The 24,582-nt window shown below is 46.5% G+C and overlaps 1 protein-coding gene across 6 annotated transcripts in view; it reads right to left on the bottom strand.

Moving 5' to 3' along the window:
- Positions 1-2,306: 2,306 nt before the first annotated feature.
- C10H15orf39 (chromosome 10 C15orf39 homolog) overlaps positions 2,307-24,582 on the bottom strand; it is a 33,279-nt gene continuing 11,003 nt past the window's right edge. For 3 of the 6 annotated variants that reach the window (XM_073303434.1, XM_073303433.1, XM_073303435.1), the window contains exons 2-3: positions 17,038-20,688; positions 2,307-5,765 (exon numbers count right to left, since the gene is read on the bottom strand). In XM_073303434.1, coding sequence (XP_073159535.1) covers positions 4,918-5,765; positions 17,038-20,629 — 4,440 coding nt within the window. In that variant the 5' untranslated portion in view covers positions 20,630-20,688 and the 3' untranslated portion in view covers positions 2,307-4,917. Of the gene's footprint in view, positions 5,766-7,737; positions 7,858-8,844; positions 8,879-9,339; positions 9,557-17,037; positions 20,689-24,582 lie in introns of all 6 variants that reach the window. The other 3 variants (XR_012153946.1, XR_012153945.1, XM_073303436.1) reach the window with 3 other exon arrangements.

Here is a 24,582-nt window from a genome sequence, read left to right as displayed (position 1 = left end):
GTAAGCAATGCAGTATCTTCACTGACACTGCGTTGACCTAGCTACATCGATTTAAGTGCTACACCTCTCATGCAGGTGAAATTAAGTTGGTGTAGTGGGCGAGTTACATCATTGGGAGCTACATTTTAGTGTATACGCTTTGAGTTAGCTTGACATAAGAGAGTTTATGTTGACCTAACTCTGTAGTGTAGACCAGGCCTTTGTTTCCTATCATAGCTGGTTATTGATCCATGAGAGGACCTTCCCTCTTATCCCATTAGTGCCTACTTTGTTTAAGAGCCTTTGGTGAGGGACCATGTCACTGCATCTTAAGTTTATTCGAGGGTTTTGATCTAGTCCTCTTTGAAATAGGACTACCTCCAACCATTAGTGCTGGTCAGCGAGGTGCATACTGATGGCAGGCTAGAATATGGTAGCTTCACACCACAGCTCGCTCTGGTCTAATAGTTTGTGTCAACAAACCCTGAGCACTCCTGCCAGGGCCTCTTTTATCCTTGCTTCTTTGAACAGTGTGGAGCTCAGAGAACACAGGGCTACTACTTTCCTTCAACACTGGCAGTGAAGTCTTGATTTTTAGAGGCCAGTATGGACGAGTGCAGCTGGTACACGTAGGTGCAGGCGGGCGTGTGTGTCTGTCTCTTTCTCATAGGAAGAAAAAGAGGACTGCACATCAACACCTCAGAGATGAAGAATGATGTATGCACTCCTCCTCTATGGAATAGGCCAAGGGAGGGAACAGAAGAATTCTGGCAGGAAGAACTAGCTCTTTATTCAGCTGTGAGGGGACAGATTCTATGCTGCACATTCTGGGAGGCACCATACAGAGGGTTCAGCTCAAAGGGCAGGGCAAAGGCTTTACCCAGGCGCATATGGGCTGTTCTCATGCTTCTCCTCCCAACCTTAGCACCTGCCAACACTGAAGGCAGTGAGGGAGCGGTGGAGGGCCCGGCACAGTGGTGTTAGGTGAGTATATACTACCTTGTACAACGTACTAAGAGCTGAATTGGCGTGTGTTTTTCGCAGAGTTCTGTTCACTCAGGCTAAGTTACTTCCCACACTAACCTGCAAAGTACAACTCAGTATCTGGCATAAAAAGATAGGAAACTTGCCAAAAATCAAGATTGATTTGTTCTACATCTTAATATGAACTAGGGAGGTACCTTCATGGACCAATAGCTGGAATGCTAATACCCAAAACACAGATAACATGTTATTCTGTACCTTTACCTTCCTTAAGTGACTGGGATGAACTGATGGGTTGGATTTTAGTGACGTGGAGTTTTGTAACTTGTAAAATCATCCTGTCAATGCTCTAAGCTGAAACATGTAACTTTGGGAGCATACCCTCTATGGAAGGTGAAGGGAAGAACGTTGCATGAGATGGCTTCCCGCAGACTGGTATCGTATTGAACCTTTGTCCTGGACTGCATTATTGGTTTTTAGCCATAACGCTGACTGATATTGGTTATTTGGTCTCTTGAATTGATTTCATATCAAACCAAAGCGTGGTCAAGCAATTGACTATACACTTAATCAACAGTGGCCTTGTGCTGTTCCTGTGTCAGGGGAATTGTCCCCTGGCCCCTTGTAGCACTTTTACATCCCCTCTGTACCACTGGAGCAGCACATAGCTGGGGGCTGCACATGGAGTCCCGTGATATGGTCACCTCCTCCCCAGACCTCCCCTAAGAACACAGAGATGAGGGTCAACAGCTGTGGAGTAGCAATGGTTGAGGTCCAGCAGGACTAAGTGCAGTTTGATTCTGTGCAACAAATTTTTCCAAAGTGGGTGAAGGCAAAGTGCAAATATAAGACCCAGTCAATACTGAAAGGCAGAACAGCATAGCATAGATCTTCCCCTGTTCCCACTGCAATCAACAATAGAACACCCTTCTGCTTCAATGGAAACAGGATAAAACTCTACAGGTAGCTTTGTTTGTGTATGTAAGACAGACAAATATCAGACACAGGGTCAAATCCTGCTCATTTGATCACAGGAGCAGTCCCACTGAAGCAAAACAGGATTTAGCCTATGCCACATAGTCTGATTTATAAAGGCACTGAACTGGGCTTCTGGGGATCTGGGTATTATTCCTGGCTTTGTCATGGACAGATTTTTGGCAAGTTGTTTCTCCTGCCTGTTCCTGTTTCCCCTCCCACTCTTCATCTGTCACATCTATTTAGATTGCAGGCTCATCAGGGCAAGGATCATTTCGTACTCTGGGTACATACAGTGCCTTACACAACAGGGCCAGTAACAGATTGGGTGCTACTGTAATAACATGGATAATGAGAAATCCAGAGTATTCAAAAACAAACAAACACTTTAATCAGGGCGAGGCACCTCTTATGGTGATATTCTTACAAAATATTAAATAACGTGAAGGTCTTTCTCCCACTTCAACTCTATACAAAAAAATTACAATATTATTTACAAACACTGGTCTCCGAATCACTTTACAATGCTACTCACAGACTGCGCATGGCAAGAGAGTGCATGAACGGCACAGAGAACCCCTCTTTCCAAGTCGCCTGCGTGTTCAGTACAAGCATTTTAAAAATAAAATGGTACTCAATGCAGCAGCAGCAACTGCCTCCAGAAGCAGGAAAACACCGTTTTGGAAAGACTAGTCCACTGGTTTTAGTTTTGTAGATTGAAAATAAATACTTCCTGTAGTGAAAAAAAAAAAATTCTCTTAACGTGTTCGCCTGCTCCCCCGACCAGCTGAAAATACCTGTGTGTAGAGTCTGCTTTTATACTTCTCCACCGCACAATAGCCAGTCCCGTTTGGTTGCCTGGTGGAGCATAGATGTGTCAGTTCTTAGCCATTCACTTCAGCTGATGAGAGGGAGACTTCAGTATTGTGTCTGGAATCATGACAGTGTTATAGGAAATGAAATTATAGCTGTTCTGAAGACATATCTGAGGTCTCTCTCCTCACCCCCATTTTATTGTTACATTAGGACCGTCCCCATTTCCTTGTCAAGTATAAAGGATTTTCACCAGCATGTGCATTCCCTAAGAGCTCCTTAAAAAAGACACCCAGGAGTGAGCATCCAGGACTTGCATTGTAATCAGGTTTAAAAAAATAAAAATAAATCAGTCTTTAAAACCCACTCAGAATGTCTCTCAGCTAAGAAGCGAGCTCCTAACCGGTGACACTATCTCACTCCACCTTGATTCAGCAAAGTTAACAAGTGAAGCCAAAAGTTTAAATAAAACAAACAAAAACCTCAAGGCAGCAGCTCCTTACAAAGGTAAGTTCATAACATTTTTAAAATGTTTTCATTCAAAACAAAATCAGTCCTGTAACTATGGAAGTCATAATCCCAATGTTCTGTTTAATCTCTGTAGCCCTTCATGATTAAAAAGGGCAGAGTATTAAAGCAAGAAGCTATATTTAATTAATAAAGTATGTGTAAAGAAGGAGGGAGAAGCAAAAGTTGGTTGAGTGATGGGGAGCACTGCAATGAAGATGTAGATGGTAGTTCTTAGAGCAGCTTCCCTCATAGTTAGTTTTTCTTCCTTTAGTGGCAGAAAGTGAAGTTCCCCATCCCCCCCTCCCCTCAAAAAAACCACATTGAACCAAAGAACCCCTTCCCCATAAAAAAACAAAACAAAACACATGGTTATTCTGCAAAGCAGATCAGATACAGATCAGCCAGTCTTGGTTGAAAGTGGAAAGGTTTACAAGATGAGCAATGGAAAACAGAGCCAGTTACTGCCCTTGTCCCAGCCAATCAGTGCTGTACATTCTGAAGTGTTCTTAAAAAGCACCCATAAGCAAGCCCACGCAAGCTGCTCTGGAAGCAATGAGGCAGCTAACGTGAGTGGGCTTAGTCTGTCTCTTGTAAAGCTTCCAGCTCCACAGAAAATGCACTTTCAAAATCCCCCATAGAATATTAAACTAAAAAGGAATATTAAAAAAATTAAGAAGCTGTGTGTGTTGGCGGACAGGGGGAGATGTATAAGGACCAAATTCAGGACCAGTTTAGATCCTGTGCAAGATCAAACCATTGCCAAGGGGATTGCATAGAGTGCAGGAAATCACAAAATTTGACTAAGGGACAGATCCTGCTCCACGGAAAGCCATGACTCCCTTGGCAGCAGAATCAAGCCCCACACGTCCAATTGCACCTCAGTTTCAAGGATGTTGTATCTCCAGCAGTCACCAGCTAGACCCAGAGGGGATTGCTCATAGGGTGCATTTTTAACAGAAACCCACACAAACTGTCAGTCAAGGGAGCATAAGAGCAGAAATACATTCCATCTGAAAACCGAGGGATGAGCATGGCTGGGAGGTTGTGTAAAGAGAGAGGAGAAGAAAAGGTGCCTAGTGGAAAAACAGAGGGACACCACTTCCCTGCTCCTATTCCTGAGCTGCATGTGCTTGGTGTGGTGCCCTCTATAGGCTGCTGGGGTTGTGCACGTGGAGGGCCTGTCCCCTTTGAACACTGAAGGTGGCCTCCATGGGAGAGCCCAGCCTCCAGGAAGGAGACTGCTCTCCCCAGTGGGGGATATCTGTGCCAGTAAGGAACAATGGGAGGTTATGGACACGGGGAGAATGGTCAGCCTGAGGGAAATATTGCTTTGAATAGATGCAATTTTCCTCTCCCACTGAACCAAGCCCAGTGACCTTCCATGTGAAATTTATCTTCTGGACTTCCCACTACAGGCACAAGGCACAGCAGTGCTTTGGTGTCCATTCAGAAGGTGCAGAGTGAGTGGCGGAGGAGGAAGGAATTAACTCATTTAGTTATGTGGCATTTCTCTCCATCGACACCTGGGTGCATTTAGTCCATTGATAGAGATGGGACCATGGTGCGGAAGACAATAAACAAGCCCTAGAGCTTTTTACTCTTACTGAGTTGGAGCCACTAGTGCTGCGAGCCACCAGCAATGGCCAAGGTTCACTTTCATTCATCCACTTTCAGCCAGCCTTTCTTGTAGTCCTGCAGGATCTCCAGGTAGTACTGCCACTCGGGCTCGCTGTCATACTTCACCTCATACACGGTCTTGAGGGGGTCCTTGTGACGCTTGTGGATCCTCAGCACCACTCCCTGGTACCAGGCCTCTGTCTTGTCATTCTCCTCATACAGATGTCTGATCCGCTTGCCCACCAGTTCCGGGTACCTGGATGGGGAGGTCGGACTCTCTGCATCATGCCTGAAGGTCTTGGTGAGGAGGGAGCAGCCTCGCCTTGAAGCTGGACCCCTCCCCCTCATCCCCCTAGTGTCATGGTGAGGAGTCCTCTGTGCTCCCTGAAGGACCCTCTGGAATTTGATCCGGACCATTGAGTTCCGGAGGTGCAGAACCCTTGAGGTACTCCTGGTCTTCCTGGATGACTTACTGGTCAGCTTCAGCTGAAGGGTCCTACAAGGCTTGTGGGTTTGGAGAAGTTGCCTCTTGGCACCAGAGGGCAGTGGGAGTCCATTTGGTTTTGAATCCAGGGAGCTGGGAACAACTTGGGAAGATGATCTCTCATCCTTGAGCAAACTATCCCCTCCATCAGGAGGGGAGCAGTTTCCCTGAGGCTTCTCGTCAAGCGGCTGGGTTTTCTCTGGTCCCAGTGCAGCAGCCACCTCCTGGAAAGAAGACGCCTGCTTAGACGAGATCAGAAACTTTCCTTTGCTGTGCTTTCCCTTGAACAAGTTGGCCAATGTTCCAGCTCTTGCACCCATCAGGCCTCCAGTTGCTTTCTTCTTCACATAATCCACTGCTACTGCTTTGCCTTCATCTGTCAGAGTCCCTGCACCAGGTTCACCTAGGTGAGGAAGAGAGAACACGGTCAGTTAAGTTAGCGCCTTCACCTGCTTAAAATAAAGCCCTCATTGCACTGTGTGGACCGACATCTGTAAGAACTGAAGCCATAGGCACACCATATAATTTCAACCCTAGTCACTAGCCAAAATGCAATGGGCTCCATTTCCTCCTTCTTTAGGGCTTACTTCCAGTGACCTGAAAGGGAGCCTGGTAAAAAGGTCCCTTCAGATCCAGCACCTGTAGAGATGGACCACTCCCTGCTGTATTCCTCTGCCAGCAGTGCCTAGGAGAATTCCATTACACTTATGAGGGAGAAGAGAGTATACCGTGGCACTGTGGTTACCCACCAGCCTATGACTAGGATGAGGAATTTGAACCTATGCCATTAGCTACCAGTGGAGGCTCTGCCATGGGTTTTAAATGGCTGTCATGGAAGTGCTACCTCCAGATTATAGTGTTTCTGACAATGATGTTCTACTGTCAAAAAACTGGGTTTCATTAGCTCCTGCCCACGCCCCACCCTCACGATTTAAACAAGATCAGCTTATTCTACAACTCTCCAGTTGCTCTGAGTCAATTACCATCAAGTTAAAAGAACAGGGTAACCTTCAGAGCTTGGATAGGAGGCCACTTCTGCACTGCTTCTCCTTGGTCTAGCCCCTGCTTTTGCCTAGAGCATGAGGAAATGGAAGCCATCATGTACTGATGAGATCTGATCTAGAATATCACAGAAATGTAGGGCTGGAAGGGACCTCAAGGGGTCATCTAGTCCATTTGCCCAGACTGAAACAGGAGTAAGTATACCTTGACCATCCCCGTTTGTCTAAACTGTTCTTAAAAACTTCTAGTGCTGGGGATTCCATTGGTAACCTCGTCCAGTGCTTGATGGTCTTGTGGTTAGAAAGATTTCCCCACACAATCCAAACTAAATTTCTCTTGTTGTAAACTAAACTGATTACTTCTTGTCCAGCTATGGAAAACAATTGATCACCATCCTCTTTAAAACATACTTATCAGATCTCCCCCAGCCTTCTCTTCTCTAGACTAAACATGCCCCCATCTTTCAGCCTTTCCTCATAGGTAGGGCCCTTCATTTTCAGGTTTTATTTTATTTAATTTTTCCATGAATTTATCGGTGTTTATTGCTACAACAACAAAAACAGGTGAAAATTGGTGGAAAACACTATTAATAATTTTTCTGGATAAGTATCAGGTTTTATTTTGGTGGACAGAAGGATGGGGGTGAGGGGGAAGTATTCAGTAGATTAATGCTTTGATGAATGGAATTCAATGTGGTTTGCTGCAGAACTAAAAACAGAACTTAATACACAATGCCACCTCTGATTTTAAGAAAACAGTATCTCTCTAATCTCCAAATAAAACTTTTAATTTGAACAAACAGTTTACTGTTGCAGACTTAGAACTGTTAGCCTATAAATATTTACATGTAATAATTGGGCCACACCATTTGCAGCGCATACACTCAACTTCATCCTTTTCTCCTGTTTTTGTTTTTTTTAAACTTTTGAATATTTCCTTGTGTTCTGAAACACATACGGATACAGGTTTTTGTTTCCTTCCCATTTGAGCGTGTCAGATCTTTAAACTTATCTGCTAACAGCTTGAAATGTGTACGTGGTGAGAGTGAGATTCATCAGTACGTTCAGATGCGCACACGCTTCAGAGCTTGCACGTGTGCGTGTTTGTTTATTGGGTGTCTCTCCTAAACGAATACATAGCCTTGCATCAACAGGCAGCTTTGCATATACGCACACACATACACACAGACTAATGTATTATCGTACATATATCTCATGCAATGTCTTGTATTTTCCTAATAAACAAGTACTTTTTTTATATATTTGAATGCTACAAAAGTAGGGTGAAAATTGGAAAAAACAAACAAACACTTTTTATCAAATCCAAGATTTTTTCAGTAAAAATCGGTTTAAACTGAAAACGAAGGGGCTTACTCATAGGCTACGTTTTCTAAACGTCATAAATTTTTGTTGCTCTCCTCTGGAGTCTCTCCAATTTGTTCACATCTTTCTCAAAGTGCAGTGCTCCAGACTGGAGCTGAGGCCTCACCACTGCTGAGTAAAGTGGAACAATTACCTCTTGTGTCTTACATAGAACACACTTAATTCATCCTAGAATCACAATTGCATTTTTCACTGCAGCATCACACTGTTGACTCATTCAATTTGAGATACACTATAACCCCCAGATCCTTTTCAGCAGCACTACTGCCTAGACAGTTATTCCCCGTTTTGTATTTGTTATTTTATTTTTCCTTCTTAAGTCTAGTACTTTGCACTTGTCTTCATTGCATTTCATCCTGTTGATTTCAGACCAAATTCGTCAATTTGTCAAGACCTTTCTGAATTCTAATCCTGTCCTCCAAAGTGCTAGCAACCCCTCCCAGCATAGTGTCATCCACAAATTTTGTAAGTGGAGCCTCCACTCCATCAGTTATGTTGCAAATGAAAATATTGAGTAGTACTAGACCCAAGACATACCCTTTAAATACCTCACTAGGTGCATCCTCCCAGTTGAACAATGAACCATTGAGAATTATTCTTGGAGTAGGGGCTTTTACCCCTATGCAATTTAAAAACAGAATTAGCAAAGATAGTCAATGTTCTCTTAGTAAGTGTTCAAAACTACGTTGTACCTAATGACCAAATAGTGTCCAATTATTTGGGGTGGGATTTTCCAAGGAGTCTAAAGGATTTGGGCACCTAACTCCCTTCAGCTCCTTTGAGAGTGATTTGTTCTGGATGGGATTTTAAAGGCATATTGGGAGGAGGAATAGGCAGGAATAATTTTTCAAGAATTATTCCAGTTTTGCCAACACACTCTAGGCCAGCCATTCCCTCTCTTGTCTCCTCCAGACAGACTGTTACATACATATGGGCAGATGGTAATCTGTTGTCCAGTATTGTGATGGAAGGCCAGTAGCTCAGACACCAGTGCCACTTCACCTGTGTGCCCCATAAATAACTGGGGGGTTCTCCCCAACAGCACGGTTTCAACTGTTTTTAATATATTAAAAACACACACAAAGAACAAATACCTACTTGGAGGCATGCTGGCCAGCTTGTGAACTTGGACCTGTAAGAAATAAAGTTATTGGTAATCATCTGAAGCGCAGCAAAGATGACACTATTCAAAGGCTACTTGGAAGGGGCAGTTGGAACTAGTTACGGTAGGATCACAGTCTCTACTTTGAAACAAAGAGAGACTTATGCTTGGTTTTTTCAGGGTACAAACTGATCCCCTGGGGAAATCAGAGTAATCTCTTTTCCCCTAATCACTTAGAGCTCTGCACAACCTATTGCTAAGGTTGCAGAGGAATTTCACCAGGCCAGAGGAGCTGGGACTTCCTAGCAAAATCTTGGTTGATTTGCATTGTGACTGATATGGAATTGAGGGTTTGATTCCACAAGGGACAGGGCACCTCCAAACCAAAAGCACTCAGCACCTTCCAGGGCCAGGCTCTAAATCATGATGATTCCATTGAGAATAAAATGGGAATTGTAATCTCATTGTGCCAGGGGCCTGGTTTAATATACCTTCTGTGTGGGTCACTCCAAAAAAATTGCAAGAGGTACTTCCCTTGCAGAAACACAGGCTGGGTCTGGGTGCACATGCTGGGAACACACCATCTTTCTGGTAATTAAGGCTTTCAGTGGAAATAAGTCCAGTTAGCTCTGCACAGAATCCCATCTACATGTTCCATATAGGGATCAGACCCTTTGTTTCTGGTCAAAGTTGGCCAACTGGCTCTGCCTACACAAGACAAAGCAAACCAAAGTTCCCAAAGAAGTGTCAGCAAGGGTTGACCTGAATAACACACTCAGTAACTTTTCCATTGACTTTTTCCATGGGGGGAATGGGAAGGACAGACCTCAACACCTCATCCCAACACTAGGGCCTCTAATGATGCAGTGCTCCTCCAGTTACTGCCTTGCGACATCATAGGGGCAAGTGCAAACCTTCTGTTGGAGATTTATCTTTAACACTCGAAAAGAGATGCTAATGCCAGTGAAGACACCTTCAAAGACACCTAAATGTACAGAATAGAGGGAGAACAGCAAAGACCTCCATCCCTCTCATAATGGAACCTAGAGATGACCAAAGCCCCTATTCAGCAAAGCACATTGATGGACTATACATGCTTCACGTTAAACATGTGTTTAATTGCTTTGCTGAACAGGGCCCTAATGACTAGAAAGACATTTTAACTGCCACAAAAGCAGGTGATTATACAGTCACAGCAGTTAGAGGTCAAGATTTTTTAGGCTCCTTTGCCCTGTTTTTTATTCCAAATCTCTGCTGTTACAGGTTCATATGTGGACAGTTAGTAGCTTGGAGCATCTATTTAAAGGGCTGGTTTTGGGTGCCATTCACAGCCAGAGTATGCAAAAGAAATGCAGCCACTGAGAATTCAGCTGGAGCAGGTATCCCTCCCACAGGGACAGAATACATCCCTTTAAAATTAAGGGACATCCCAAGAATGTAACCATCTGCTTAAGATAAAAAAAATACAGTAAGGGAACACAGCCATCTACAGCGCATAGGCAGATCAGGACAATATATCTCACTTGTACAGTCTGCTAAGGTAAAATTGGAGCAGTTTGCTACTTCCCTATGCCCTGAGCTGTGACCAGCTGTCCCGCTCCAGATCACAGCAAGTCTCTGTCATCACAACACAGGGCGCATATCCAAGCAGTGATAGAAGATGCTGAAGAAAACCAAAAAGTGCTGTGAGCATACATTGCCCAACTTGGCCCACTCTACCCCATGCTAAATAACTGCTTGGACCCAAAAGGTAAAGCTACTTTGTTTGCATTAGAACAAACAAACATTCTGCTTCGGGTGCTGTTTGGTTTTAAAATTCAGTTAGTTTCTTAGCCTGGAGCGAGTGCTGACTGAAATACAGCAGACTATTCCCTGCATGATCTGCACTGGGGAAAAGGGGCTTCTGAACTGAATGCCAAGCAGTGCCTTGACCTAGAATTCTCATACCTGCTCTGCAGCTCTGATCTATCTATTTGCTGTCTGAAAGACTACCCATCACCATGGTATCTGGTAGCAGTGAGCAAGAACATGAATGACTGGTTAGACTGATAGAGCTCAGGGGCAGGGTACCTTGTTTTATGGGGTAGGGACAGAAGAGTGTTAAATGCCAGAGGTAGGATTAAGGGCACTCCAAGCTACACACATTTACCCGCTGTGACACTAAGCACCCCTGTATTCACACCCTGCACACTGTTGTCATAATCTTTGTACAAAATATGCCTTGTGAGGTATTATTTGAAAACTAACACACTGATCATTAGTATCCTTGTGCAATATGTGGTGTGTATTAAGAGTGAAATTATGACTCAAGTGTATGTAAACCAGTTATGCCAGGAAGAGTCGGTAAACAGGTCTGCCCTAGACAAAAGGAATGTGTTTTCCCCACCTGGGAGTTACTTCTCAAGTACTTTGGAAGTCAATGAGAATGTATTTATGCATCACAGAACCAGACCCATCAAGCTAACAAGAGGTGGAGGCAAATCTCACACTAACAGGTGAGGGAGAAGACGTCTACACCCAGCAGGAGACAGACACTTGGTTGGGTTTTACTTTTCAAAGAATACATTGCAAAGCTTTACTGGTCTATAAAGACAGGTTGGGGGGCACTGAACCTCAAGTGATAAGCAATTGAATCAATCAATTGTTTACAATATTACTGTGTTATAACATATCAAGCTAGGTCTCTTCTGAAAACTAAGGACACATGGTGACCAATATCATTATGAATTGTAAAAAGAACGAGGAGTACTTGTGGCACCTTAGAGACTAACAAATTTATTTGAGCATTCGCTTTCATGGGCTAAAACCCATGTCATCGGTATGTATTAACACTACATAGGGAATCATGGATGCTCATTGATATTAGGCTGTACAGTGGCTGTACAGTCTGCCCAGACAGGAGGGAATGTCACAGCCAGCTATTTGTCTCCAAAGAGATTAAGCAAGGTGTGACTAAAAATAATGGAAGCCCCATTTATAGAGAAACCAGCCATGGGGTGGGAAGCTCACAGGAAGGGGAAATAGCAGGAGGTCTTCCTGTCCCTTGAAACAAAAAGTCATTGGAACTTTGGAAGATATAAGCAAAGACTTGAAGCCATCTTTGGCATCCACTGCTAGACAGACAAGGGAACAGACCCCTTGCAAGCTGAGAAGGATGGGTCCTTCAACCAAAGGGGAGGTTGAAATCTCTAGAACTGAATGTAGGACAGAAACTTGCTTATGCAAAGATCTTTCACCTAAGATGACAAGGGAAGCCAGAACCTTGTACTTTTGTGGAAGGTCCTGACGGAAAGTCAACCATGAATAGGAAAAAGAATGACAGGTGAGAAACCATCTTGAACAAAGCCGGTATCTTGCTAGATTAAGTTTAGACTTTTAGATGCATGTTTTCACTTTTGTTTTACTTGTAACCCTTTCTAGCTTTATTCTTTTTACTTGGCATCACTTATGTCCTATTGTTAATAAGTAGATTTTATTCTGACCATAAACCAGCTCTTTGATGTGTTTGAACAGAAGGGTGTACTTGCCCCCAAGTTAAGTTAATAAGTTGTGATGTGTTTGTCTTTAGAGGAACAAACGAACCATATTATTCTTCTGAACCATCCAGGAGAGGTCTGAACATTGCAGAGCACACGGTTTGGGGGAAATTTGGGATTGGGAGTGTGTTGGGATCATCTTGCTGGTTGTAAGCCAGGCTGGTGGCTGTAGACTGGCTGCTGGGGTCAGAGTTGCTGAACAAGGGCCATCTAAGCACACAGACACTCAAGGTGTGACCTACATGGTGGCAGGCTGGTTGTGACTGGCCCAGGCTGGGAGCTACAAAACATTGTGAGGCATCCAGGGTTACAGGCCAAGGGTGATAACCCCTCACTGGTCTGGATTGCACCCCTGAGCCCTGATCAGACCGTCATATACTGCAGTACAGGAGAGAGTTCATAGAGCTCTGTGGCAAGGATCGGACAGCCGCAGGCTTGATATTTCTTTTTAGAGAGATTCCACTGCAAAGATCACTCCACCTTCCCATGAGGCATCTGCCACGCCCTTCAATTTCTACCGTCCTGCCAATCCTATGACATTTCTGACAGCAAAAGAGCTGTTCTCTTGAGGCATGTCACCATGTCCAGAGAAAAATCAGAGGGTAAGGCCAGGCACTCATAGGCCCTTCTGGCCAGGCTGTGTGCGCACAATTCAACATGTTATAGAATGGACTAGTTTATCCACCAAATATACCCCTGCCTGCTCTGTCCCCTTTCTGCCTTTGCCATACACCCTGATCCCCTTCCATTCTCAGCTCCCTTCCCTCCCTTGCTAGCAGGACACTGGGGCAGCTGGCTGCAACATCTTCCATGCAGGTTTGGAACCAGGCGGGAAAACTGGCTGGCTGCCTTCAATTCCTCTGGCACAACAGCCCCTGGGTAGGGTCAGGAGCAGAACCGGCAATGGAATCCTGCCTGGCATGATGCATGACATTCCAAGCAGGCCTGAGGGCAGACATGAGGGGATGGCCACATTCACAAGCATCACAGGAGACACCCAACACTTGATCAACTGAGGTAAATCATTAGAGGGTGGGATCAGAATCTGACCCACAGCCATTCCAGACCCATCCATCTCGTCGAGTGGCAGCATGGCATGCCCAAAGACTGTCACTAATGATAGCATGTGTCAACTACAAGGAGAATCAGACCTCATTAATATTGTTCGGCCTCCTGAAATTGCAGTTTTGGACCCTCCACCCATTTAAATGTTAAAATATGGGGCGTAGCTGGTCATGGCTGAATACTACAGAAAAGCCGTGATTGAATCATAGAATCATAGAATATCAGGGTTGGAAGGGACTCAGGAGGTCATCTAGTCCAACCCCCTGCTCAAAGTAGGACCAATCGCCAATTAAATCATCCCAGCCAGGGCTTTGTCAAGCCTGACCTTAAAAACTTCTAAGGAAGGAGATTCTACCACCTCCCTAGGTAATGCATTCCAGTGTTTCACCACCCTCCTAGTGGAAAAGTTTTTCCTAATATCCAACCTAAACCTCCCCCACTGCAACTTGAGACCATTACTCCTTGTCCTGTCCTCTTCTACCACTCAGAATAGTCTAGAACCATCCTCTCTGGAACCACCTCTCAGGTAGTTGAAAGCAGCTATCAAATCCCCCCTCATTCTTCTCTTCTGCAGACTAAACAATCCCAGTGCCCTCAGTCTCTCCTCATAAGTCATGTGTTCCAGACCCCTAATCATTTTTGTTGCCCTTCGCTGGACTCTCTCCAATTTATCCACATCCTTCTTGTAGTGTGGGGCCCAAAACTGGACACAGTACTCCAGATGAGGCCTCACCAATGTCGAATAGAGGGGGATGATCACGTCCCTCAATCTGCTCGCTATGCCCCTACTTATACATTCCAAAATGCCACTGGCCTTCTTGGCAACAAGGGCACACTGCTGACTCATATCCAGCTTCTCGTCCACTGTCACCCCAGGTCCTTTTCCGCAGAACTGCTGCCTAGCCATTCGGTCCCTAGTCTGTAGCGGTGCATTGGGTTCTTCTGTCCTAAGTGCAGGACCCTGCACTTATCCTTATTGAACCTCATCAGATTTCTTTTGGCCCAATCCTCCAATTTGTCTAGGTCTCTCTGTATCCTATTCCTGCCCTCCAGTGTATCTACCACTCCTCCTAGTTTAGTATCATCCGCAAATTTGCTGAGAGTGCAATCCACACCATCCTCCAGATCATTTATGAAGATATTGAACAAAACCGGCCCCAGGACCGACCCCTGGGGCACTCCACTTGACACCGGCTGCCAGCTAGACATGGAGCCATTGATCACTACCCGTTGAGCCCGACAATCTAGCCAACTTTCTACCCACCTTATAGTGCATTCATCCAGCCCATACTTCTTTAACTTGCTGACAAGAATACTGTGGGAGACCATGTCAAAAGCTTTGCTAAAGTCAAGAAACAATACATCCACTGCTTTCCCTTCATCCACAGAACCAGTAATCTCATCATAGAAGGCGATTAGATTAGGCAGGCATGACCTTCCCTTGGTGAATCCATGCTGACTGTTCCTGATCACTTTCCTCTCATGTAAGTGCTTCAGGATTGATTCTTTGAGGACCTGCTCCATGATTTTTCCGGGGACTGAGGTGAGGCTGACTGGCCTGTAGTTCCCAGGATCCTCCTTCTTCCCTTTTTTAAAGATTGGCACTACATTAGCCTTTTTCCAGTCATCTGGGACTTCCCTCGTTCGCCACAAGTTTTCAAAGATAATGGCCAATGGCTCTGCAATCACAGCCGCCAGTTCCTTTAGCACTCTCGGATGCAACTCGTCCGGCCCCATTGCCTCCCACACAATTTAAATTTTAAAAGGTTTAAGAGGGAACTCTAGTTCCCAGGATCCTCCTTCTTCCCTTTTTTAAAGATTGGCACTACATTAGCCTTTTTCCAGTCATCTGGGACTTCCCTCGTTCGCCACGAGTTTTCAAAGATAATGGCCAATGGCTCTGCAATCACAGCCGCCAATTCGTTTAGCACTCTCGGATGCAACTCGTCCGGCCCCATTGCCTCCCACACAATTTAAATTTTTAAAGGTTTAAGAGGGAACTCTAAAAAACTTCCCATTTAGAGTTTTTTCAGCCTCATTCATGCTATGGTTGAAGGTGGGCTTAGATGGGGCCTTACAGAAGAAGATAAAATAGACCCAAAAAACCTGCTGAAAGTTCCCATCTGTCAATTTTTTTGGTGGCTTAAAACCTTTAAGAAATTGTATGTGTCAGATTTCCAAGAGGACTCTGCACGGCCCTAACTCAGTGCGGAAAGCTTTTGGAAATCTCACCCTCTCTCTTTTTCCTACCTCACATCATTCCCTTTTCTATCTGCCCTCCCCATCCCTTGCTATCCTTTTCTTCCACTCCCCTCTCATCTATCCTTCTCCTCTTCCTCTCCACTTACTGCTCTTTTCAATATGCTTGTAAACATTTTAATGCTTATTAACTCATGTCTCCAAAATGGACAAGACACAGGGAGTGGAAGAGGAAGGAAAAGTCTCCCCTTGCCCCCCCAGTTGCTGCCAGTGATTATCCAACTTCTGTGGTCTCCTTAAGGAACACAAAATGGTATTAAACTAGCCACTCCGTGCTTCAGAGAGCACCCAGTAGCAGAGTGCAGTGCTCGGTCTCAGATGCATTGCACATGCCACTGCATACAATGGAACACTGCAGCTCAGTACAGAACAATCGTTTCCTGACGTCACTCCAGGCAGTTATGAATTCCCGACATGAGTTTCACTTCTGCCAACAGGCGAGGCCACAAGAGCCTGGTGCCAAGACATTATGCAATGCGCCCTTGCATTAGCATCTGGGAGGCCTCTCGGACCCGGTAGCTGGATCTTTACCTAGCTGTATATGTTACTGTACTTTGCAAGCCCACACAGGGAACACTTAATCACACCTGCAAGTTGTCCACTGTAAACTGAGGTGAAGGCTTTCAAGAGTGACTAATGATTCTGGGTGCCTTTTTCTTTTTGAGTACCCACCCTGAGACCCGATTTTCAGAAGAAGTGCCCTCTAAAGGTCAATCCCCTTTATGGCATGCCAAGGCAGGTACACAAAATGGTGACACACGAAGTCACTGGTCATTTTGGAAAGCCTGGATGTTACAGAGCCACTACAACATTTAGGCCAGTTTCTATAAAGAACCTTGTATCTCTCCCAGAAAGCTGCATTTCCTTATTTCTTTTCCCACAGTTCCAACTTATCCCTGTATCAACAGAAACTGGTCTCCATTCTAATCCACCTGCACCCGGATGTGTTGGCCAAGTGGGAAATTTTGCAATTCAGGAACTGCGAGATTGATAGTTTCCGGGGGAATGTATTATGTTACAAACACCGGCCAGTGACCCAACACCATTGGATGAGTCAGATGGAGGGGGAGGCAGGCTGCTTGGCAAGGAGGATGCATCAGTTGACCTTAGTCAGCTAGTTAGCAGTGATGGGAAAGGGAATGCAGAAGAGAGACAGGATCAATGTTCTTTTCAAGCACATCAGATTTTCAGCTACGCAATAAAATGCCCATTACTGGACACGTACAGCTGACCCCTTTCTTGGAGAGCTACTAATATATGGAAAATGTCCCATTGGCAGAACAATCTAAGGGATGGGAAAGGGCTTACTGGAGAGTTAGCACCACTTACCAAGATAGTGTTTGATACAGTCATGCCAGTGGAGATTCAGGAGGTCTGGATAGACGTCAGGCAGCTGTTTCAGGGCGAGCAGTTTCAGCATCCTGGAAGTACAGCACTTAAGCTCTAAGTCCCTCAAAAGCTTCTCCTCAGACAGGGTGGTGGGGCGCAGCTCCACCTTGTGCTCCTGCAGCACGTGGTCCACAGATGCTCCAGAAATATTGGGGAACAGTTTCTCCTTCACCACATGAATGGGAATGAAGATGGCACCTGCTCGAACCACATGTGGAAAAGGGCACTTGCGAGTGAACATGAAGGTCTCCAACTGAGACAGCAGCTTGCTGAGGAGCACACTGACATCCTGGAAACCCAGCCAGATCTCCTTGCCTTTGGAGGGTTTCTGGGCTTCCAGGATCCGGGAACCATTCTTGGGTTTGAGGGGAGATTTTGAGCTCTCTTTCTGTTCCCCGTCCAGCTCCACCTTCCTCAGCCACTGTTTGAGGAGCTCTGGAGATGTTCCAGACACAAAATATGAAATCCTGTTGCAGAGAGACATGTGCAATGCAGTGAAATATTGGCTGGATGAAGTCTGCTGGGCAGGGGATTCACAGTTGCTGGGCAGCGAGACGTTGGTCTCTCCCAGTGCCGGGGAGGCCTCTGGGGCACTGGAGGGCAGGGACTTTGAAATGTCGGGCAGTTTCAGATAAAGGCACGTCATCTGCAAGGGTTGGATATTGGCCTGGGTGGTTGCTAGGGGGCCCTGTGTCACTGCCAGGGGGCTGTTGGCCTGGATGGGTGCTGGGGGGCCCTGCGTTGCTGCTAGGGGGCCCTGGTTGGGTGCTGGGGAACTGCTGGCCTGGGTGGCTGCCGAGGGACCCTGCGTCACTTTCAGTGGGCTGTTGGCTTCAGTGGCCTCCGGGGGGCCCTGAGTCACTGTCGGAGGGCTGTTGGCCTGGGCGGCTGCCGGGGGACCCTGCGTGGCTGTCGGGGGGCTGTTGGCCTGGGCGGCTGCCGGGGGGCTGTTGGCTTGTATTGGGGGCACTGCACGTGCCGGGATAGATTTCGAGATTTTGTATTTTTTGAACATGAAGGCTGCCGAGCTCTGGAAGTTGCTCTTGTCCCCAGAGCTATTTTCCACAGTCAAAGGCAAGGCCTGGGTCTTGGAACCCTCGAACACCCTCTGCTTTTTGAGTGGTCCTTCTTTCGCCTCTTCCTCTCCACATTCTCCTTTAGGAGTCACCTCAGTCTGTCCAGCTGGGCTCAGAGGATCATTGGCCTTCACTAGCAGTTTTTTCAAGCTGAGGTCTAGCACTACATCATCTTGAGTAAGTTCCCTGTTCCCAGTGGCAGCTGGAGCGCTGATGCTGCCGTTCCGTGGCTCACTTCTCACTGGCAGGCTGCATGACAGAATCTTTGGCTTGTAGCTCTCACAGCTTCCCTCCTGCAGTTTTGCACTGAGGTTTTCACCCATCCCCATCTCTCCTTTTAGGGCCTGGGTTGCTTCTTTCCCAATGGGCTTTTCTGATGAATCCTTGGCAGAAGGTGACTCTGAGATAGCCTTACAGTCTCCACTTGCCAGGCTGTTTCGGAAGGGGGACTCTTCCTCTTGGTGATCTTTTGAGAAGGGAATCTCTGCCGACCCTTTAGACCCTTCTATGTAGTCCCGGTATGGTGCCAGGCTAAAGACGTTGTTGATAACTGGCATAGGTGGGGAGGAGGGAGGAGAATTCTCTGCATCTTTCAGGCTTTTCCGTCTCTCCTCAGAAGAAATGATCTGGGGTGAGGAAACAAGCCTGTCTTTGACCTTGAGGGCTTCTCCTTTTTTGTGGTGGTGGTGGTGGTACGGAACTGGACTATCAGTAATGACAATGGGAGCTCCTAACTGAGCTTCATGAATCCCTGTGTTTCTGTGCATAGGCTCTTTCATGGATAAAGTGGACCTTCTCTCTGAGTGGGATTGTTCCTTTCTATGCAGGCTGGGTTGTTCCGTCTGACACAGGCCCAACCCATAGCCTGGCTCTCCTTTAGGTAGCACTTCAGTGAGCCTTTCGGAGCTGTTAGGTAGCCTATCTGGAGCACCAATCGGTTGGAAAGCACTGTGCTGGCTAGCAACCTCTTTGCTTCTGGGGTTCTCCCTCACCGGTTGAGTCCCATGAGAAGTAGCTACTCTGCTATCAATGTGTCGATCATGACCGGCATCCATATTAGCTACAGAGGCATTGTACAAAGCCATGTCAGAAGGGGCAAAAACAAAACTGGGGTTCTGCTGCAGATAGTCCACTTTGCAGCTGGAATTCTGCTGGAGCTCAGGTTCTCTAGAAGAAACTCCAGGCTTCAAAGCTGGAGAGGCCACTGGAATTGGACCAGCTGGGCTACACGCATAGCTCTCCAGAGGGCTGGTGTAATAGCCTCTCGGGGAATGATGCCTCAAGTAAGTGCTACAGAAGGGCTGAGGTTCCCCACTTCCTGGAAAGTTGGTTCCTTTGTAGCCACCTGCAATTGGCAAGGTCGACAGAGTGCCATTCTGTTCCTCAGCATGAGGGGTCTCCTTATAAAGGAACATCTGCTTGTGTGAGGTCAGTGGGTAGTGAGACACCGAGTAGCAAGCTGGAGATCTGTCCTGATAGGCTGCTGTTTGGGAATGGGCCAGTGGGCTGTCAGCGGAAGGCTGTAGCTTGGACCATGTATGTTGGGATAAGCTGCTTCCATGTACATCTTTGACCCTTTTCTGGTTGTTGTACACGGCAGGGTAGTTTGCTTCAAGGAAGGAGGTGCTTTGATGTGCTCTGTATTTCTCAAATGCTGTATGGTAAGGTGGAAAGCCTACAGAGGCTGCTACCATCTCTTTAGTGGGAACCCCTGTGCCTTGGTGTAACTGCAGGAACCTGGGATCAGGGTGATGGGCTCTCTTGGGTAAAGCAGTCCCACATGGCTGGTCTTTTACATGGATATGGTGCCCTGAGGATACTGGGGTTGGTACAGTCCATTCCACTTCCAGCGGCCTCTTCTGCATGCTCTCCATCTGAGTTTGTAAGGACACAGAAGCCCTGGGGTCCACATAGCAAATAGGGCTTCTATAAACTGGCTTGGGCACTGCCAAGGTAGCATAGCCTGTAGGTGCCTGAGCAACTGTTTTGTTTATGAGCGCAGGTTTTTGCACTGGGAAAGCGTGGCCCTGAGCCTGCTGCATATGATTTGCCCACTTCTCCTGAACAACCAGGTGGTCTCGGACCATGCTGTCCTTCCCTTTGTCAGCACCAGAGCTCTGTAGTCTTACCCCCAGGCTCTCAGCTTCTCGTCCATACAGCAGGCAGTTCATCAGTGCACCATCTCTCCTCAGGTGCTGGCTGACAGCATTACCTGGATATTGTATGTAAGATGCAGCTGGACTCCAGTGTGTCAGAGACTCAGTCCCATCGGGGCTTTGCAGCGGGTAAGCAAAGTAGGTTCCCTTGTAGCTGAAATGGTTTTCAGAGCCATGACTAGGCAAGGGGCTCGATTTACACAAGCCCGTGGGGAGGACACAATTTGGCTCTGTCTCCAGCCGAGGTAACTTGTTGTAGGTCACAGGGTCCAGGTCCTCTGAGTGTCGTTTCCCAGCCATTATAAGTCAGTCTCCACCTTGTGTCCTGAATGCACAATAAGGGATTCACTCCGACTTGCCTGAAAGAGAAGAAAAAGGAAGACAGTGATTTAAGCAAAAGGGGCCAAAACCAAGTCACACAGAAACTTGCCACGCAAAATTGTCTTGCCATGTTATTTTGATAACAACTGGGGAGAACCAGAGGTGTAAAATGTAGAGAGTACATTTTAGGTTTATTTGCCTTCTACTTCGTAAACCTTTAAGGGTCACTTTTTTCATGCTTTTCTCTGCAACCATGAGGACTATAAACTGTTTAAATGAAAACTGAGATTTTCAGGTAATCCCATGATTCCAAAAACTGGGGTTTTATGAGCAAACACCAAATATCATAAAACCTTTGATAAACTTGTGAGGCTTGGCAGTGTTAGGGGTTTTAATATCCACTATAGTTCTTTTATATGTTAACCACAATCCTTTTTATGTTGTGCATTTGTATGATTTAGTCTCTGTACCTATTCAACTGAAAAGTTCTCTGTAGTTAACTTGAACCTCATCGACAAAATGAAGGAAAGGCATGTACTCATAAGGAAATGTGTATGGATCTTTTAACTCCCTTGATCTAATCTAGATGTCCAAGAAGGGACCCCTGGCAATAACAAAGGATGCCTCATACTACAGAAGTGTGCTAGAATGAACATAATTTTAAGCATCCATCATCAATTACTCTGTTAAGGCCCTACTTGAATTGCGGGATGATTGTCAAATAATTGCAGCTGCGTTGCAGACCAGACATGGAAAATCGCAAAAAAGTAATAATGGACCTCTATTAATTGCAGTGATTTGGAATAGAGTAGACCTATTTGATTAAGAAAAATTTGCTGGAACAATATAAACACTCAAGTATTATGTTATGCCTGGGAGGTGGTGGTGGTGGTGGGAAGCAGGGTTGTTTTTGAATAACCAGACATTTTGCTGCAACTGACAGCCTGAGCCCCCACCGCTATCAGCTTGAATAAATGGGTTCTACTGTACGCAAAATTGTGGACTATGCAAAGTAAGCTAATTAAAACCAAAATTGCAGAGGAAGCCTAATATTGCAGAAGCCACAATATCACAAATTAAGTAGGGCCTTATTTATAATACAATTAAGTTCTGTGATTGATAAGATGTATTTGTTATTGCAGATGTTTTCTGTGATTTATGAAAACATGACCCATTGAAAGATGTTTTTAACTCATTAGAAATTGCCTGTTACCACAGCTGTTAATAATAAAAACTGGATTAGAAATTCCTTTCGCTTATCAATCATATAAACTGGGATACCATAAAAGAAATTCCATCAAGTACTGAGGTAAATTGAGATACTGAAGAGAGAAGAAACACTAGGATACATTATGGGAAAGTAGCTTTTCCCTCCTCAAAGGATTTTCTGTCTCCTAACCTAAACCAATATATAAGGAATGAATTTGGGGATGTTAGTTGGAAGCAAAGTGAGCTACAAACTTCTCCGCTCTCACATTGGTAATGTATGTTTTTTAATCTGTAGTCTGCACAGTGCTGTATTCAGTACCGATCAATTGTCTTAAATAAAACTTTAGCTGAGTTAGTTATTTGCCATCACCTCTTTTAAATGCAAACACGCAATAGCAGCGTGCGATGGTTCTGTCATGATTCAATTGAACGTTCGGGGGTGTGGGAAACGTGTAGATAGTTGAGCCATTTCTTTTAATGATTTAAAATGTTTTCTCAAAAGTATTTCTAGGCCAATCTTTCTTAATCCTCCAAACATTTGGGGGAATTTATATTCTGCAACTGTATTGTGTTTGTACATTTGCATATATTACTCCTAGAATTCAGTTAAGTGTAACCACAGATAATTGGCTTAATTAGCCTTAAAGTTTACTATATTCATTTTAAACCAAATGTTAGAAACAACCAGATATTCTTTAATATGACCAGCCTCAATTTCTTATTTTGAGCTAGTGTCTGAGGTGCTGACAGTGTTATTGTGCTATCACGGTTTACTGGCTGAGAGCAAACCAAGACCCTACACTCAACTAAGGCCTTGTCTATACTAGACAATGTTGTCAGCAAAAGGCAGCTTTTGTCGACAAAACAGTGGAGGTGTGCAGACTACAATGCTCCTCCTGCGAACAAAAATGCTCCTGTTTTGCCAACAAAATAAAACCACCTCGACAAGAGGCATAGAGCTTTTTGTGGCAAAATTAGATCAACAAAGCGCCAGTGTAGATGCTGTGTTCTTTATGTCACCTTAACTGGCCTCCAGGAGGTATCCTACAATGCCCACTGTGACTGCTCAGCTCATCGTTTTGAACTGCACTGCCTTGAATCCAGCTACACAGGCATGTGCTCCTCCCCTTTCAAAGCCCCAGGAAGTTTTGAAACTGCTCCACATGGAGAGCTTACATAGCTGCTGCCCAGCTGAAGATGCCAGCAGCAAATACACTCCTACCTGAACTACAGGGGAGAAGACAGATCTCCTGGGTCTGTGGGGAGAGGAGGCTGTGGGAGAACTCTGAGGGAATCAAATTAGCGCAGAATCCTGCTCCCTCTGGCCCTAGGACCACAGCGGCAGGCAGGCAGGGCAGGCTGCTGCTGGGAGGGGTGGGAAGAGACTCCTGCTGTGCAGAACCAGGGAGTGAGGCGGAGGCTGATGTTGGGGTGTCCCCCCTCCACCCAGTCATGTACCGGTCTCTGCTGAGATGGGGTGAGGAGGACATCAGCTGTCTATGCATCAGCTTCTGCCTCAGATTGGTTGCTTCCGGCGGCTCTCAACTTAAAGAGACAGCATGCTGACACACACACTCTCCCCCAACACACACTGTCTCTCTCTCACTCTCCCCCCCACAACTGTGGACTTATTGTTTTAGTGTTCAGCAATGTCAGTTAATGCCTTTCATATGGCTCAATGTATTCAGTTGTTACGATGGGTTATCATTCCAGCAGAGGGAGCTATAGGACCATCACAGTAATGATTGCAGGACATCTGGAAATGCCACTCAATATCAAGACCAGGGGTGAGCAAACTACGGCCCGCGGGCTGAATCCGGCCTGTCAGGGCTTTGGATCCGGCTTGCGGGATTGCCCCTCGTTGTGCGGCAGGCCCTGCGCCGCTCTCAGAAGTGACCGGCACCATGTCCCTGCGGCTGTGGTGGGGCGGGGGGGGCAGAGGGCTCCGTGCAATGCCCCCCGCAGCTCCCATGGGCCAGGAACAGAGAACCACAGCCAGTGGGAGCTTCGGGGGAGATACCTGGAGGCGTGGCAAGGGCAGCGCGTGGAGCCCTGTGGTCCCCCCCCCCCCCCCCACCGCCAGGGGCCACGCAGGGACATGGTGCCGGCCACTTCCAGGAGCAGCGCCGCGTGGGGCCAGGGCGGGCAGGCAGGCAGGGAGCCTGCCCTGGCCCTGGTGTGCGCCACTGCCACCCCGGAGCCACTTTAGGTAAGCGGCGCCGGGCCGGAGCCTGAACCCCTCCTGCTCCCCAACTCCCTGCCCTAAGCCCCCTGCCTGCACCCCGCACTACTGCTACACCCCGCCCAACTCCCTGCCCTAAGCCCCCTGCCTGCACCCTGAACCCCTGCTGCACCCCAATTCCCTGCCCTGAGCCCCCTGCCTGCACCGTGCACCTCAACTTCCTGCCCTAAGCCGCCTGCCTGCACCCCAACTCCCTGCCCTGAGCCCCCACCGCACCCACACCCCTCCTACACCCCAACCCCCTTCCCCGAGCCCCTCCGCACCCCTCCTCTGCCCCAATCCCTTGCTCTGAGCCCGTTCCTGCACACCGCATTCCTTCCCACACCCTGCACTCCCTCCCGCACCCCAACCCCCTGCCCCGGCCCTGCATACAATTTCCCCACCCAGATGTGGCCCTCGGCCCAAAAAGTTTGCCCACCCCTGGTCAAGACCATACTGATGAATTTCTTTCCATTTATTATCTGGGACTGAGTTTTTTTCT

This window comes from Lepidochelys kempii, chromosome 10 (genome assembly GCF_965140265.1).
Source record: "Lepidochelys kempii isolate rLepKem1 chromosome 10, rLepKem1.hap2, whole genome shotgun sequence".
Lineage (NCBI taxonomy): Eukaryota > Metazoa > Chordata > Testudines > Cheloniidae > Lepidochelys > Lepidochelys kempii.
The sequence above is the reverse complement of the archived record's forward strand: the minus strand, read 5'-3'. Positions and strand labels throughout refer to the sequence as shown.